Source organism: Dermacentor silvarum, chromosome 1, assembly GCF_013339745.2.
Source record: "Dermacentor silvarum isolate Dsil-2018 chromosome 1, BIME_Dsil_1.4, whole genome shotgun sequence".
Lineage (NCBI taxonomy): Eukaryota > Metazoa > Arthropoda > Arachnida > Ixodida > Ixodidae > Dermacentor > Dermacentor silvarum.
The window spans coordinates 207,608,625-207,627,282 of NC_051154.1; the positions used below are offsets into that span (position 1 = coordinate 207,608,625).

The window sequence follows — 18,658 nt, forward strand, 5'->3', positions numbered from 1 at the left end:
AGGAAGAAGGCGACAGGACAGAGCGCTCTGTCCTGTCGTCTTTTTTCTTCCTTCCTACGATTTGCGAAATAAAAAGATTTTTTCTTCTCTAAATAATTTGATAGTACCTTAAGCATCTCCGCCCAATCTAAGCGCGTAGCTACACGAGGCCTGCGCACGCTTGGTTGTCTGCAGACTTACAAGGAAATTCCGTTCCCAACTTCCCTTCCTCAAATTGTTCACATCCACATGTCTTCCATTACTTGAATGCGCCTCAGTGGTGTGGAAATGACACAAGAAATTCAAGTAGCATATTATTCGAGCATGTGCAGAAGAGAGAGAGAGAGAAAACATTTATTGAGCTCAAATGACGGCGTCTTCTCAGACGACGGACGGGGTGGTTCTCTGGTTTCGGGACCCATATACGACCAGCAGCTCCAGAAAAAGTGTATGAGTATATATATGAACATCGTTTTCTGGCTTCGCGCGCCAACGCATTTTAAACGTCCCCCATTTCCATCACTTAGCTGCAGACGTAGTCGTACGGACGTCCTCTTTTCATACAAAATAATTCAGTGGAATTAGTACATATTTGGATCCACTGACGTCTGTTTCACTGCGGGTTCCAGCAGAAGGCTACCAGGAAACACAGGCTATTCCACTTTCCTGCCTCTTTCAGCAGACACTCGCCTCTCCACAGAATGCAAAATCTTTACAAATGTCATTTTCTCCATCTTGATATCTTTCAAAACGTGTTGTCTTCTTTCTAGCTGCTCTTGACTTCTCCTAGTTTCTCTCTCCTTCCGTACATGTTCTCCGTTTGTCAAACGTGTGTTACTGCTTTATTGTTGTTCATTATTGAGCTGTTTACCCAGTTCTTTTTAATATTCTATTCCTTATCACATAATGCTAGTCGTAGTTGTTTTACATTTTTACATTTTGTTTTCTTTTTCTGTGCACCAGCACCCGAGGCCTCAGTGTTGTTCCTGGGTAAGCTAAATAAACAATTGATTGATTGATTGATTGATTGATTGATTGATTACTTATTCGTTTATTTATACCTCAAGGCTCCTGGTGAGAGGGATGCGCGCCATGCTTACATACCTTTTATTTTTTATGCCAGGATCCTTATTGAAAAGTAAAATGCAGAAGCATCCAGTTCAATCTCGCAGAGTTGTTAATGACTGCAACATTTCTACATTTTGTGAATCAACAGAGAACACAAGCTTTGATGATGTGCTCGAAAGCGAGGATCCCAACACGGGTTACAACATTTTCCTTTCTAAAATTGAGGCTGCATAATACGATGCATCTGCTTTAGTTGAATCCATCTAAAACAAAAAAGCTAGGAAGTTATGATTATCTAGAGAGCTATATAAAAAAATTGAAGAAAAAATTTACTATTTCACGATGTTCTGAAAACGAGGCATCGAGAAATCAGACCTGCAAAAGTAAAAATGGAATACTTTGCAACGAAGTTTGCAGATGAAGGAAATGACCAGATCAAATATCTGGAAAACGTTCAGTAACCACAATAAATTTAACGAACATCATCCGCTGACTCAACTGACTTTGAACTGGAATGTATAAAGACATGTAGCAATGGTCAACTTATTTGATGAGCATTTTGGGGGGATTCAGCCAAATCCTCCTTCAATAATGAATGTAGTACTTCTTTTGAGGTCTACCTAACTAAAAGCGTGGTGCTTACGATTTCCTTCGGACTTACTGATTCTAGAATGCTAGCGAGGTCTACACGACTATTACAACTCTCAAATCTAATCCCTCCAAAGGTTTTGACAACATAAATGTCATTCCCATTAAAGCTGTAGCTTCAATCAATAGCATCCTCTAGCACGCATATGCAACTATATACGGACAGCAGGTGTTTTTCAAGGCGTTATGAAAATCACGATAGTAATTATAATTCATAAAAGAGGAGACACTAACGACCTTGATCAATACCACGCTATTTGCCTCTTACATCTATTCTCCAAAGTCCCAGAACACGTCATTAACACGATATTATCAAGGTTTCTTCTTAATCACAGTGTAATTACCGACCAGCAGTATGGCTTAAAAAAATACACAGCAGAAGATGCGCTCAAGCACGCAAAATACACCATTGCGAATAACTTAGATGAGCGGCTTTCCACTGTAGGTATATTTCTTGATTTCAAGAAACATTTGATCCTATTTAGCATGACATTCTATTATTTAAAATAACAAAGTATTGTGTGCGAGGGATAGCTCAGCAACTTACACACAGTTACTTGATCAGTCGCTGCCAGTGTACAGAAGTAAACGGAATTCGTTCGTAAACAGGTGCCATAAAATACGGAGTGCCGCAGGGTTTGATTATGGTGCCCATCTGATTTTTGCTTCACGTAAATGACTTCAATTACATTCCTTGAACGCAGCAAACCATTCAATATGCAGACGACGCAAACATATTTTTCGCAGAAAGAAACAGTCATAGCTCGGAATGAAAATGCAGCTCCTGGCTTGCGCTGCTATCTGCACGGATAAACGCAAACTGCATTTTAACTTTCGTAAAACAAAGTATATTTTTTTCTTGCAAAGAATAAAAAAAATTATACGCCCTTCAACCTGCATTACGATGACAGGGCTCTAGAGCGCGTTTCATCGCAGAAGAATCTTGGTGTTGTTCTTGATGAGAATCATAGCTGGAATGCACACGTGCACGGCGGCCCTTTCATTTCAAGTTCCTCAGGCCTCTTGTACAAATATACAGATTACCTGCACCTACGGTTTAAAATTGCGCTATACTATTCTCTTATACAGTCCCGTTTGCTGTATATCGCCTCCTTATATAGTGTTTTACTTCACAGCGTAACCTACAGATGAAGTACTATAACATTACAGGGATAGTACTATTACAGCTGAAGTACTACCCCTAATCGATTCTATAAAACTTTCATTGTTTGTTTATAAACAAGTTCGTTCTGTCCTATAGCATATAACAATCGGTTTGTAAAACAAGACGTCTACAACTTTAGAACTTCACATTTTGTTGCTCCTCGAATTAGTGGCTATTTCGCTGCCCCCGAAAACTCATGCACGGGAGTTACTCGCGACATTAATCCAACCATCGAGCGGGAGGAGCTCAAACGCCTCATCATTCAACCCAAGAATCCAAGCGCCCTCGAGGTGAGAAGAATTAAGAACACAAGCACGGTAGTCATCCTGCTTGATGGACTCAAAGTCCCGGACTACGTATGCGGTCCCATGTTTGGTCAAATGATCACTGTTTCGAGGACAAACTGACGTTTGCTATGCATGTGCGAGGCTGAGTCACAGAGCCGACGTTTGCCCAACCCCTGAAAATGCAATCTGCCGCGGCTGTGGTGTGAGAAACCCAGACGATAAACACGAATGTACACCGAAGTGTACCCTCTGCGGAGGCCCTCATCCCACGGCTGACAGAACCTGTAAGCAAAGGTTTCAAATTCCGTTCGTCGCTAGACAACGGAGAAGGAAACGGCGCAACCGCGACCAATCCAACCAGTCAACTGGGTCGCCAACCTCTCTCAAGCCGGCCCTCAGCAGCTCGCACAGATCTAGGAGCCGATCCAGAGATCCCGGCGGCGACGATGGCGGCTGCCAGGACCGTTCCCCTTCTAGGGGACGCTCCACGGAATGCTCGTATTCCAGGGGCCGCAAGGCCTCCAGGACCCACTACCGCTCAAGGGGCCGCTCCCGTTCCAGGGGACCAGGAGTCCAGATCCAGGATCCTGCTGATCGTGGTACCAAATAGGCTGACCGGGTCAAGGAATCGCCGAAAAAGGTAACGGGGGGGTCAATCGCCAGAGCACAATAGGATTGCACAGTTGGAAAGAGAAATTGCTTCGTTAAAATACGCAGTGGAGCAGCTAAGAGCAGAAATTGCAGAACTCAAAAAGGCAAGCAAGCCAGAGACGGTTCAACCCACTCAGGCCCCTGCTGCAGAAATTCCGATGGAGATCCCAGTAGCGGAACCGACTACCAATGGTCTACCCAAAAAGAGGGTATAAGCGGTTCATGCCTCAGACACGAGTGCCAGTGTTCGTAAATTGGAACAGACAATAGAAAAAAATTGACGAATCCCTCGAAAAAGTTCAAGTTGTAATTGACGAGCTCGCGGAGGCGGTCAGAGCACTAGGGGTCAGATGCGATAATCTGGAGCGCCATGTTTCTGCAACGGCTCCAAATACGTCGTTGGACAAACTGAATAATACTGACACTGAAAGGTCGGTATTAGATAAGCTAACTACTACGTACCACCATGGCGGTACATCACAAGTCAATTAATGTCTGGCAGTGGAACTGCAGGGGACTCCATCGTAAAACGAGCATCCTCCAACAGTTCATTCGCTCCCACCCGGAAAAGTATCTTATTACAAGAAACGCTCACGGATATGGTCACCCTACCGGGCTATAAATCGCATACCCAGTATGGTGATGGGAAAAGGGCCATCAACACTTTAGTCACTAACAAATGTACGTTCATAGTCCACAATCTTAATCTTGAATCTGATAAGGTTGAACACCAGCTCGTCGAAATCATCCCCAGCGGACAGTTCAAGACCAGTGTATTTATACTTAACATATAAAGTACACGCAAAGACCTCAGGCAAAGATTCGCGGCAATCATCACCAGGGCCGCTAGCAATGCCAAGACATTCCCACTCCTGGTGGCCAGAGACTTCAACGCTCCGCATCAAGCATGGGGGTACCCACAAGCTAACCGCAAGGGCGTTGACCTATGGCAAGCGACAGTCAACAATAACCTCACACTTATATCAGATCCGGTTTTTCCGACCAGGATCGGCAACTCCTGCTCTAGGGATACCACGCCTGACCTCGTTTTCATACGGAATGTAGATTCGGCCTCTTGGTCCAACTTCCACGTGGACCTAGGCAGCGATCACAATTATCCCGGCTACCTGCGTCAACGTGAGAAGTGGGGACCTCAAAGAGTTCACTATTACAGACTGGGACTCCTTTCGCAAGAGTAGGGAGGAGCGAGCACAAACAGAGTACTCTGCCCTTAGCCTAGAGCAGTGGGCTGAACAGTTAAAGGAGGATATCAGGGTGGCGACAAAGAAAGTCCAGACTGAATTGGAGGTGGACAGGATAGATAGCCGCCTTGCTCATCTTCTAGAAGCTAAACAGTCACTGTTGAACAGAGGGAAAGGGCAGAAACTCAACTGAAGACTCCGAAAATGATCATGGAGCTCCACAAAACTATAGAAGATCACTGCCAAACCCTGAGCAGACAACAGTGGGATGAGGTCTGCAATTTGGTGGATGGCTAGATGAGAGTTAGAGCTAAATGGAACCTACTCAAGCATCTGCTCGATGACACTAATACCAAGTCGAACCAAAGGCAAGTGACAGCGAAGGTTCTTCAGGAGGCATCACAATCAGAGACAGTAGTGACCGCACTTGAAAGACTCGCTCGCAAGTACCTGCCACTGGGCAGCTCGAGTGACGACGATTATCCGCCATACAAAGGCTCATCTTGCCCTGAGCGAGATGACTCCTTCAAGTCATGCGAAGTAAGGGAAGCCCTCCAGAACCTAAATGGCAGGTCGGTCCCCGGTCCTGATGGCATCCCCATCCGGGCCCCCAGAAACCTGGACGACGGCTCCATAGAACGGTTGACAGAGGAAATCAATGGAATGTGGGAACGAGGGGTTGTCCTGGAGTCCTGGAAAATGGCCTCGGTCATCCTCGTCCCAAAGCCTGAAAGGCCCCCGGTTCTCGCAAACCTCAGACCCATTTCACTCACGTCCTGCGTGGGAAAGGTGGCGGAACATGTCATACACAACCGCATCTCCAAGCACATCGAGAAACAAGGATTGTTTCCGTACAACATGATCGGCTTTCGTCCGGCCCTGTCAACGCAGGACATGATGAAGCTCATCAAGTGTCAAATCATTGACAATACCACCAGAGATATTAGAGGCATCTTAGGTCTAGACCTGGAGAAGCCGTTTGACAACGCCTCCCATGAGCACATTGTGAACTCCATCTCGGAGCTCAATTTGGGAGAAGCCTTCCACAGATACATAAGCTCGTTCCTCCGGGATCGCAAGGCCGCGCTCAAAATTGGTGACCTCAAATCCGACTATTTCAGTTTGGGCCCCAGAGGCACGCCACAAGGAGCGGTATTCTCCCCACCGCTTTTTAACATTGCCACGAAGAAACTATCGGAAAGGCTGTCCAACATAGAAGGGATCAGTCACACGCTCTACGCCGATGACATCACAATTTGGTGCACCGGAGGAAGCGAAGCAGATGTTGAATTAGGCTTACAGGAGGCTGTAGATCAAACAGAGATGTACCTGGAAAGTACGGGGCTTAGATGCTCCCCGAGCAAGTCTGAGTACCTCCTCTACAGGTCAGTCAGGAGAGGTCCCAAACCTAGAGGCTGGAAACCGTCGTCTGAAATAGACATCAAACTATATACACTAAAAGTGGCTGTACCATCCCCATAGTAGACACACATTCGGGTCCTGGGCATGTTCATCGAATCCAATGGCAGTAACAATACGACGCTCAACAAGCTCACAGCCAAGACCGAGAACATGATCAGGCTCATCAACAGAGTCTGGAATAGACGTGGAGGCCTTCAGGAAGACAACCTCCTCAGGTTATTCCACGCCTTTCTCATGAGTCACATAGTTTATGTGGCAGCCATGCACAATTGTTATAACTTTGAGAAGAAAAAAACTGAACACGCTCATCAGAAAGAGTATCAAAAAAGTACTAGGCATTCCGTTACGGGCGAGCACAGACCTCCTTATGCAACTAGGAGTGCACAACACATTGGACGAGATAATCAAGGCCCAGGAATCGGCCCAACTGGCCCGTCTATCCTGTACCCCGGCTGGAAAGAAGATCCTGGGGGTTCTTGGCATAAACCCTATCCTCATGGAAGAACGGAAATATCAAATCTCAGAAGATCAAAGGAACAACATACGAGTCGCACCGTTTCTCCGTAATGTTCATCCTGAACACAACGTAGGCAGACGCCGGGCAAGAGCCCTGGCCCTCCTCAAGAGTATCACAGATGATCCCCACTCGGCATGTTTTATCGACGCAGCCTAATATAGACAGTCGTCTAACTTCGCCACTGACATCGTTGATCACAACGGACGGAGAGTGGATGCGGCTTCCCTGAAGGGCTCAACTCCATCCAGAGTGGAGGTGGTTGCAATTGCTACGGCACTCCTAGATAGCAGCAAAACACAAATCTTCACTGATTCGAGATCGGCGGTCAGGGCTTTCACTTCAGGGTCCATCGCCGAGGAGGCTCACAAAATTCGCAAGAACAAGATAATCTCTCCGCAGACCATCACATGGTTTCCGGCGCACCTCGACCCCCACCAAGCTTGACTCCTTGCCCAATCTCAATGACCTCGCCCACTCCCAAGCGCGCGCACTAACCCACCGCGCGGGAGCAGGGGAGAGCTCAGGGTCCGAGGTTCTCGAACTTCAGGACATTCTCACTACTTTCAACGAAATCACTAATCACTATCACCTGGGTAGGAGGACTTATCCTCCCCCTCATAGCAAACTGGCTAGACCTCTGGCGTCCACTTTACGCATGCTTCAGACTACTATCCCAATCTGGCCCTTTTCGTTCTATCACTCCAGAGGCTTTTAGCTCTACTTGCCCCGACTGTGTGGTGGTTAGCTATCTAGAACATATGCTCTGGTGATGCCCCTCGTTACGGGGACCCAATCGCATCACGGAAGAAGAATGGAGCGCTGCCATCCAGAGCTCAGAACTTTCACGGCAAACTTCGGCTGTCCAGAGAGCCCACGAAGCGGCGGTTAGGCTCGGCCTACCCGTCCCCACGTGGGAGCGGCCCGCAGCTCTGCCCCTAGGGCAGGGCTTCTCAGGACCTTATCAATAAAGTTCTCTGCCTGCCTGCCTGCCTGCCGCCCGCCCGCCCGCCCGCCCGCCCGCCCACCCGCCCGCCCGCCTGCCCGCCTGCCCGCCCGACCGACCGACCGACCGACCGACCGACCGACCGACCGACCGACCGACCGACCGACCGACCGACCGACCGACCGACCGACCGACCGACCGACCGACCGACCGACCGACCGACCGACCGACCGACCGACCGACCGACCGTCCGTCCGTTCGTCTCGAATTATATCGCAGTATGGACGTAGAAGGAAACTAGTATGGCAAACTGAAATAAGCCAACGGAAGCCACGAAGAAGCAGGGAATACGTGTGCTCGAGACGAACGTGCATAAAAGCTTGGGTCTTCGGAACGAAAAACGGCTGAGCTTGCGCTGCCAGGCTAGCCAGGGCGTGTACGGGTTTAACGTGAGGCGCAGAACTGACCGAGCCGGTGCTACCAGACCAGCCGGGACGAGACTGGCGTGTCCTGCGATGAACCAGTGTTCCAGGCCAGAGCTGAGATGGAGACCAGACAGAACGGGTAGATGCTGTTCCGCGTTCGAGCCCAGTCGTATAGCAGATGACCCTGGTCGAGAGTGCGATGTTCGGGGGAGCCACGTGAAAGGGTCCGGCACAACCGCCTGCTGGGGTCGTGGCCACGGTGCCGCGTTGCTGAGAGCGTGGTGCCTACCATGCTGTCGCGCGAGCAGTTCATCGTCTGCTCGTGCGCTGGTCGCCTGTACGATTGCTTCGTACAAACGGCGCTGCAAGTCTGTGAGCGCCGGCGCCTCCGACATCATCACCAAGTACTGTGAGTGACCAACTTACGAAGATATTCATGAAGACTCATCATATCGTCAGTGAGGACACGTGCTATAACAACTCGCGTGAGCCGTGGATGGCGTGGACCGTTATAGGAATAGTTCAGTCTCTTATTAACTCATCGCAAGTGTAATTGTTGCGGTCTGTCGTTGACAAATGTTTGTCATGTCTATGACTTCGCTGCCTGTATCTGAGTCTCTGGGCCACTGAGTGGATCACAGCTGATACAGTATATGCCATCGCAGTGTTTTCGAACAAGTTAGTTTATTTTTCACCAAGCCCATGATGTCAAGACTGTCCAAGCACTTAAAAAAAGTGATAATATATGTACTGTTATGTATGGAAACTTAAAAACGTTTTCTGGTGTTACTTGTTCTTATACTCACATTTATGCATGTCTCTTTGCCTCTGTATTTGCGTGCCTCTTAGCAAAACCGTGTTATTCTCTTGTATACCTACGTCAATGCAGCGTTTGTCACTGCTGGTGTATGAAGGAGAAGGGTAACCGAGGGGCCCGATTTTTATTGATCACAACCACATGAAGCCAACAGATAGTGATGCCAAGAAAAGCACAGGGGAAGTTATCTGTAGTTTTAATTGAAGTGTAGAGATGATAAATTGAAGGGAAATGAAAATGGATGAAAAAACAATTTGCCGCCGGTGGGAGCCGAACCCAAGACAATCGCATTACGCTTGCGATGCCCTACCAATTGTGCTACACCCGCTGTGGTTGCTTATTGGCTATGGTGTTGGGCTGCTAAACACGAAGTCGAGGTATCGAATCCCGGCCACGGCGGCTGCAATTTGATGGGGGCCAAATGCGAAAACACCCATGTACTTAGATTTAGGTGCACGTTGGACCACCCCAGGTGGTCCAAATCATTCCGGAATCCCCCACTACGGCGTCCCTAATAATGAGATCGTGGTTTTGGCTCGTAAAACCCCATATTTTTTTTTTTTCATTTCTGCTACGGCGGCGGCTGTTCCAACGTCCATTATCTTGGGTATTTATATGTGCTTAACCCTGGGAGGGTTAGCCAGCGCCACTCAGGTCCCTTTGACACTATCTCTGTAACACATGTGTCGACAGGTGCCCAGGACCACGTCAGGCAGGTGTATGATGCCTTTAGTCCCAGGCTCCAGGGCAGTGGCTGCCCGAAATAAAACTTTTAATTTAATTGAAATTTAATTTAATTTAGTATTTCGATTTCGGTTAGCACATCTTTGGTGACTGCCGATGGCTGTTTTAAGCTGGCTATGCTCTGCTATCAGCGCTATGTGGGCGTGACGGCCGTCCCAATGTTATGCCGTTTACGAGGGAAAAAAAAAGAAGAAAAAAATGTGGTTGATCCCTCTTATATAGGAATCGGTATAGAACACGAAAGTGAAACGTGTCTTCACAGAAGTAGTGTAATGTTTATTGCACATTGATATATAATGTCTATTGGTGTTTTGTGGCTAAAGCGCCCTTAGGCGTTGATGCACCCACGCTGACGCCTGGTGGCACGTCTCCTCCATCACGACTACCAACGTCGATGACCATGAGCAACCGTCGTGCATATGGAAGCTGCACTACGCTGCACACGCTAGCACAACGCGAAAGACGAAGCACGTAACTGACACACTAATACAACGCGCAAGACAAAGCACGTAACTGAATCGTCACCGAGTCAAATCAGCGCGTACAGCGCGTCGTAATTGCAGCCTCCGCGATCAACTTCAGAAACATTTTCAGAGCTAATTGCAGAGGCCACGCTCCGCTGTGCTGAGTACGGTGAACGCCACCTAGTAGTGCTTCTGCGAGAACGCGTTGGTAGTGCTTCTTGATGCCAGCGTCCCTTCGAATGCTGGCATCGAGGCGTCGTAGTGTTGAGACCACCGAAGCGTTCACTGTCGGTGCGCGTTAGTGTCAAAATGCAGTACTTCTCTTTTCTGCTCGTAGGCGGCGGCACCGCCCCCAGCAAGAGCGCGGGTACACGGAGGAGTGTTAGATATATAAGGCGCGTCTGTGTAGCTCTCTGCAAATGCGTTTGTGGCGCAATGGGTTAAACGCTCAGCGATCTATCGTCGCGGACCGAGAGGTCGTGGGTTCGATTTCCAAATTTTGCATGTTTGTGGAACTTTTTCTTCTGGTTTCTTTCTTTGTATTATGTTCGTGTATGTTCGTGTGACGTATTTCCGTGACGGAAATACGTCAGTGAAGTCTTGGTGGACCCCGGCATAAAACACTTTCGTGTTAAAAAAGCTTATGGAAGGACTTTGTACGGGTGCGTTCAGGGTATGCGGTGTTTGGGTGGCTGTGGCAAAATTCCCGATGGGCTTGCCTGATGTAAACGAGGGTGGCGATGTGGGCTTGTTGGTTGACCATCGTGGAATGGCGTGAAGTGTGGCGCAGCAAGAACAAGGTTTGCACTTCCTTTCTTCTTGTGTTGTTGTTCTTGCTGGGCTACACTTCATGCCGTTCCATGTTGTCTGATGAATTCGTTGCCTGGTGTTAAGGAATAGAAACATCAATGACAAAGGCATAGGATAGGCATACTATACCGTATGAGGGGAGGCAGTAGTAGAAATGCCAAGCTGAAACTTCACTGCGGACATGCCGTTAGAGTAATTAGAGACAATGAATTTAGAAGCACGGTTCTGGATGAATTCAATCACATTTAAAGGTTGGCTTGATGAGGGCCAATAATGAGATTAACATACTCGGGTTTAGGTCACTCAGCTCATTGGTTTATTTGTATAATTGTTTACTGCTTTAGTATTTGTATGGATTATTATTATTATTATTATTATTATTATTATTATTATTATTATTATTATTATTATTATTATTATTATTATTATTCCCACCTTGCAGTTGTCCCCGGCTACGTTAATTAAGCAATAAACATTGACTAATTGATCTGTTGTACTAACTCTGCCATACCATGTTTTATGCAGTTACAATGCATTAAAGCTGTCCTGTTCCTCACGAGGCTATCTTCAATAATCGATCTGTTCGCGCGCACGTTTGAAGACTACGAAAGAAAAAGAAAACTTTACCTGACCTTCGGTTGTCCTTCCCTCTTCCCAGTGGTCTGTCGAAATGCTTGCGTTAAAAAAAAAGAGAGAGAAAAAGAAATCCACTAAAAACGACTCCGTATGTACCACGCTCGCTGCGGCCGGTTCCTATGAAGATGCGCTCGACTTGTGCTTGCATAAGCGCGCTTCCCGTGACGAGGTCCACACCTTTACTGCTTTAACTGCATGGGGCGCGCGTTGCGCTATAAACTGCGCGTTCTGAATGCGTAAACAAATGATGTCCGAGACGCCAATTTCCTTGCTTCCACCTTCTTTTTTTTTTTTGTTTTTCCTTTTTTTTTCTTCTTTTTTCCGCATACGCAAGTCCAGAGACAAACGCAATTACTCGGATGCCGCTAGATCCGCGCGAGGCGTTGAGTTGCCGTAAACAAGAATGATTGCTCTCGCATATTCAGACGAGCAAAATGCCTTCACATACTACCTGTGCACGCAGTCGCTGCACGTACATGCATCGCATGCGGGCCGCTCGAAATAACCTGCTAAGTTACAAACATTGCTGCTTCGGCAGAAATACCGTGTATACTGTATTTTCTCCAATTTAAGCATAACCACAGTTTAACTACGTCCTTTTTGTCAGCACACCCGCCCTGGTGGCTTAGCGGCTATGGTGTTGCGCTGCTAAGCACGAGGTTGCGGCGGCAGCATTTCGACGGGGTGCGAAATGCAAAGACGTCCGTGTCCCATGCATTGGGGGCACGTTAAAGATCCCCAGGTGATCGAAACTTCCGGAGTCCCCCACTACGGCGTGATTTATCATCAAATCGTGGTTTTGGCGCGTAAAACCGCACAATTTAATTTTTTTTTAATTGTCAGGACAAAAAAGTCCTGCAAAAGAAAAGAAAAAGAAGGTGTTTTAGTTACTGAGAATCGAAGTATCAAAATCGTTTAAAAAACGGCAGTGTTTCGATTCGAGTAAATATGGCATAGAGAGACAAGAGAGAGAGAGAAAAGTTTCTATTTACAGAAAATGCAGAGAGGTCGGCCCGTCAGCTGGTGCACTCTAGCCAGCTACTCAACGGGAATAGGGAATTAGGGGGGTGAAAGTAGATGGATGAATGATGCTGAGGAGAAGGTAAGGAGGAAATGCTTATATATTTACATTGGGCAGCGACCTAAAACCGCTCGTCCAGTCCCGTGGTATGTGTGAACTCCTACAACGACCTGGTTGCCTGCCTCGCAGTTTTATTAAATACGGTAACCTTACAGGAATGACGATGTTGCGGTTTTTAACAATCACTTCTGCGTCATTCTGACTTCCAGTGATGCGGTATTCGCATGCACTCGACCAACGAAGGTGGATCACGTTGGCTTGGTGGGACAAAATTCGCCTTTAGCGTTCATTCACTGGTGGATCGCGGGTCAAGCTAAGTCCTTTCAGGTGGTTTCTTCAACCCTACCTTTCAAGGAATATATAGGCTGAAGTCCGTGGCCCGCGTGATAAATATTGTTGCGGGTGAAATGCACAAAGGCCGTCAATGTTGATGCACGGAATTCAATTTGCGCTGTACACATTCCATATTTGGCATAACAAGATTACCACCGGCTGCACGTAATATCGGTCCTTGTCAGGGTATCGTGATTTTCCGCAATTAAGCAGCAAATGCGCCGCTAATAGCTGAACAATCAGCTCCGGTGTCGACAAGGGTAGTACCCGCGTAATTGTCGATGGAAATGGTGATGGCGGCAGAAACCATCTGATTGCTGTCGGTGGTCGATGGGAGATCGTCGTTCGTCGCGTCGAAGCACTGATATTTATCGGACCGAATGAAAAACTGGTATCCTCCTTTTTTTTTCTTCTATGCCAAGCGCGTACCTTTTAGCGCTGAAGACTCACAGATCACACACACACACATGACACATTGACACACATATGACATGTGGCAATATATGTATATTGCCCGTGAACCAAGTTTGATCGGGTTAAGTGGTCAGGTCTCTCGGTCTGATAGCGTCTGTTTAATTGTTTTCCCCTATTTTAAGACATGGATCTTAAGTTAACTGCGCGCATGAAACTTTAGCATAACTTGAACGAAATGGTCAAGAGCACGCCACACAATACATCTTACACGAGTGAACGCCCTGCGAACGAGAGAGACTCTTGGGGGCGATTTCCGAGTTATAACCGGTCACGCAGTTTGAGACCACTGGGCTATCACGCAGCGACACCACGGACCCGGGACACCACGGACCAGGAGCCTCAAGCCCCTGTCAGGCGTCGAGCCGCGCATAGCCGCACCGTGTCGTTGGGGTGCAGGATAACATGCGAATGATGGCGTGACTAAACGCTGTAGAAGGCAACGCGGACCGCGTGTAAGAAGCGCGTGGCCCGAACGAGGCTCACGGGCCGCGCCTTTGAGGCTCCAGTCATACAGCCTCTTCAGATATGCGTATAGACTGCGTGAACTGGATCCGTATTCCCGAAACAGTTCGTATACAATATGGTCGATAGTATAGGAATAGGTTACGGCCAGTCATGGTAGCGAACGTTGTCGGCCGATGACAATTGCTTCGTACGCTCTTAATCTTGCTTCACATACGTTCCAGATGAAACAGCGTTGCTTATATTCCATCCGGAACGAACAAGATATTTACGTGGATTGGGCTGCTTTGGAGAGTTATATGCGAAACAGCCATTTTTTGTTCCTTGGATATTTACTAGGGGTGGGTGGATATTCGAAGTTTCTAATACGAATCGAATACTCCGAACTAACTAGTGGTATTCGTATTCGAAAAGAAACTATATTCGGCCTTTTCGAATACTCGAAACTAACCAAATCTTTCGCAACAACCAAATGTTTGAGTATGGTTACTGTTCTCCATCGGCTGAACACCGCAAATATCGCAAACTATCAGAAATCAGAGAACGACAAAAATTACCGAAGAAATGCAGAAACAAACTCGATAATGCAAGCTCTGTTGTCGGTTTTGCGGCGGAAGCCTACATGTCAACCTCTGATTTTTGCTTGTTCATGCAGTGTTTTTGGCAGACTAGTCATGTAGCAGTTCTACCTTTTACATCTTTTACGGCAAAGCCTGTGATGTTTTCCTTGCAACGGACCCTTTTACACCTGTCTACTGGTACACAAGTCCTTCGGCAGCTTTTTTAGACCTTTTTTTCGGCAGCCATTTATTTAGCATTCTTAGAAAGCTGTAGTCATACAGTAGCAATCCTTTCTTGGAAAGCTTGTTTGCAATTATACTCTGATTTTCTTGAGAGGCTATCTGTGCAATTTTTTAATTACAATTAGTGACCTTGTGTTTAAAAGTGATCTTTTATCACTGATAGTTATGTCTCTTTTGCACTAGTCAGGACAGGCGTGGTACCTAATTAAACCGAAATAAACATTCCTGCTGTAAATGTATTCGTCAGCGTTTGACTATTCGCTATTCGATTATATATTCGATACTTACCATTCGTATTCGATTCGTACTTTAAAAAGTTGATATTCGCCCACCTCTATTGTTTACTTATTTACGTGGAACAGCTCAATTATAAACGAATCACGCGCTTATTTTGAGTTACGATATTTTATTGTTTTGCTTCCTGTTCTAGTGAAACCTGCTGTGTGAGGGCGTTAGACTTTTTATATCTGGAACTATGCATTCCAGCTCAATTCATTAAGCGTCATGATACAGTTTGGGTAGCTTCCTTTTTACAGTGACATTGTACCTAATAAATTAAGTGAGTACATTGGTAAAATGTACTTATCAGCTTTTTTTTTTCTTTTTTGTAAACGCGCAATCGGCAAAATATAAACACGCAGTGCTACATATAATTTTCAGCCAGGTTCGCTTTCAGTTTGATATCATCATTATTTTTTAAACGTGGGATGACCAAGTCTTTACTTTACTCGGTTATCACGTATTTTAATGAATTAAGCAGAAGACGTGGTCGTGGGTTGTCATTGTACTTGTAAAGGACGCATACTGCTGTGACATTCTCAAAGCACTCACAGAGTGACAGTGAAGTGCTCTCTATGTGCTAATAAACAATTATGTTGTACCAAGTATATTGTCCTCACAATTCTATTTTTCCCGATTTGCTTAAGCATCGTGAATGCATTTTTATTCCGCAAACATAAAGAAATGAAATGTGGTTTGGGGCGGTGACGTGAATTTTAATAATGTTGGAAAATTCCCCGGCGTCAAATTAGATAAAACCGTTGTTTCAATGTTTTAGTTTTATGGATACCATTAACGTATCTACCAGCAGAGTAACTACACAATCATCTATAATAATCGACATCTCTCTTACTAGGTCCACAGCGGGCACTACAAAAGCCGGGGTTTTATTGAAAACAAAATATTTTATGCACATTTTTTTATCCAAGGACAATTGCTGACTGGAATTGCCTTCCAGAAAGCTTAGTTACACCATCAAACTTCGACCAGGCACTGCATCAATATGTATTTGGTTGATGGCGGGATTCGTTGATAATTTTATGCACTCGTTACCTTTATGTATAGATGGACAGATGCTGTATAGATGTATATGTTTTTTTGCCTTTACATTGCATCTGTTTGTATTGCGGGTGACTTGCACTTTATTTGCTTGCTGGTACGCTCTATTTATGTATGCAACTCCTGCTAGGGCCAAAATGCTGGCAGGCAGTATACTGAAAAATAAAAGAATTTGACCTTAGTGATCACCTTCCAATATTCATGTTCATTTTGGATCATCATAAAGAGCCTGGACCCGTCTTCCGCCTGGACCCGACACATATTACTTCAAAATCTGAACGTTTTCGTCAAATAATGAATAACATGTCATAGACTGAAGTACTTACCTCACGCGATGCAAGTACAGCTTTGGAGATATTTCTTGAAAAGACTAAAGCCAAAACTGTAAAGCTAAAACATTTTATGTATGCCGAATTTCCTGCGCATCATGATCCAGAGCTATTAAAGAAATTTAAGCATTTCCGTAATCGTCTGAGTAAGAAATAAAACGTGCTCGTGAGGGGGGGGGGGGGGGGGGGGGGAGTATCTTAACCACGTCTTTCTGATGACACGGCAAAATAATACAGCCACTTGGAAAAAGATAAATTCGCTTTTCCAGTATGGCAAAGCGCACACGTCGATAAAACCAACAAGCCCAAGTAGAACTTATCGAAGCACAGAATTGAACATTGATGGCAGGACTGTATCTAGAAGCGAACTGACAAACGTACTTAATGATCGATTATCTCGGGAATCTTTCTTTCCTACGGCAACCGAGGACAGCAGGAGCAGGCGATACGTGAAATAGACATGGAATCAATCTGTTTGAGTTCCGTACGTATCTGAATCAGAGGTTATAAAAAATTGAATTCTGAGGTTTTACATTCCAAAACTATGACCTAATGTTGAGGCATGCTCTAGTAGGGAGCTTCGAAATAATTTTGACCACCTCGGTTTCTTTAACGTGCGCCTAAATCTAAGTACACGAGCGTTTTTTTTTTTTAATTTTCATTTCGCCCACATCGAAATGCGGCCGCCACGGCCGGGATTGAATCTGCGACCTTGAGCTGAGCAACGCAGTTGTCACTAACGCATTCGCGACGCATCTGAAATAGAAGTTCTAGCGATGCTTATGAATTTAAAATAGAGTAGCTCTTGCGATTGGTTTCGCATACAAGCTCGCCCAATAGCAGTAAACATTATTGCCGGTCGACTAACTTGCGTATTTAACCTTTGTTTTACAATGGGTTTTTTCCTTCTCAATTGCAAATTGCCAATGTGAGCATCAGTTTTAGGAAAGGTCACACAAATAATTTGGATAATTACAGGCCACTCTTCATTTTACCTGTATTTCAGAAACTTCTCGAAAGCGCTCTTCTTTCTCGCTTTAATGTCTAAAAAAATTAATAACATATTCGCAGTTTCATTTCAGAAAGAATCACTATACCGAGCTTGCTCCGCTCAAAACGAAGTTATTTTGTAGAACTTTGAGCAAAACAACATTGTATTGGGAATAGGTATTGATTACTCAAAAGGGTCTTCGATTCTATTAACCGCCCTTTACTCCTGTAGAATTTGGAAGCCTACTGAATACGTGTCCTGGTGCTTGAAATCGGAGTCCTATTTTGAATATCTTATTTTGAATTACTTTTATTTGCCTAAAACACCACTTTTGGTGTTACACCAGGCAGTATATTGTAACCGTATTTATTTACCATGTTCATAAGCGACGTCATACAAATATACTATTCTGTAAAGTACATAATTTATGCAGATGATACGAGTTTATTTCTTGCAAATAATAACTACATAACTATCATATATCCATGAAAGTTCTATTCAAGCTATCTGTTTAGTCTTTTAGTCATGCTGTGTTTATTAATGTGAAAAAAAAAGAACTTAGTTTTTCGAGAGAGAGGCAAGTATATCGAATCCGGCTACCAGCACTTCTTAAATGCTGTTCCGACACCGCGAATTACTGGCGATATTTTTTTTTTTTACTTCTCCTATACCAGTCGCTTATCATTCTTGCGTACGCTACTGCTACCTCGTATGGGGTACTAGCACAAGTACAAATACCTACAGACTCACTCAGGTTCAAAACAGAGTTTTAAAACTTATTTACAACTGTCCTTCACGATTTTCAGTAGGCCCTCTCGTTAAAAAGTTTGACTTAATTAGCCTGGAGAAATATAATGGGTTTTGCTTACACAAGATATTACTGAAAAGAGGTTGAAGACTAACTTTTTGACAAGTTTGGCTCAACTATAGCTGTAAACAATTATTCACACCATACCCGAACATGGAACACTGGACAGTACGTTTTTCCAAAAACAGCCTGTGGCCATGCATCTGTTACGTAATATAATTCCTTGATTCCTAAACGACCTTCCTACTGATGACACTTTAC

General features: G+C 45.4%; 1 protein-coding gene across 1 annotated transcript in view; it reads left to right on the forward strand.

Moving 5' to 3' along the window:
- Positions 1 to 5,297: 5,297 nt before the first annotated feature.
- The window catches only part of LOC119436658 (uncharacterized), an 83,066-nt gene continuing 69,705 nt past the window's right edge, over positions 5,298 to 18,658 (forward strand). Inside the window, exon 1 of the mRNA XM_049659450.1 lies at positions 5,298 to 6,385. Coding sequence (XP_049515407.1) covers positions 5,298 to 6,385 — 1,088 coding nt within the window. The remainder of the gene's footprint in view (positions 6,386 to 18,658) is intronic.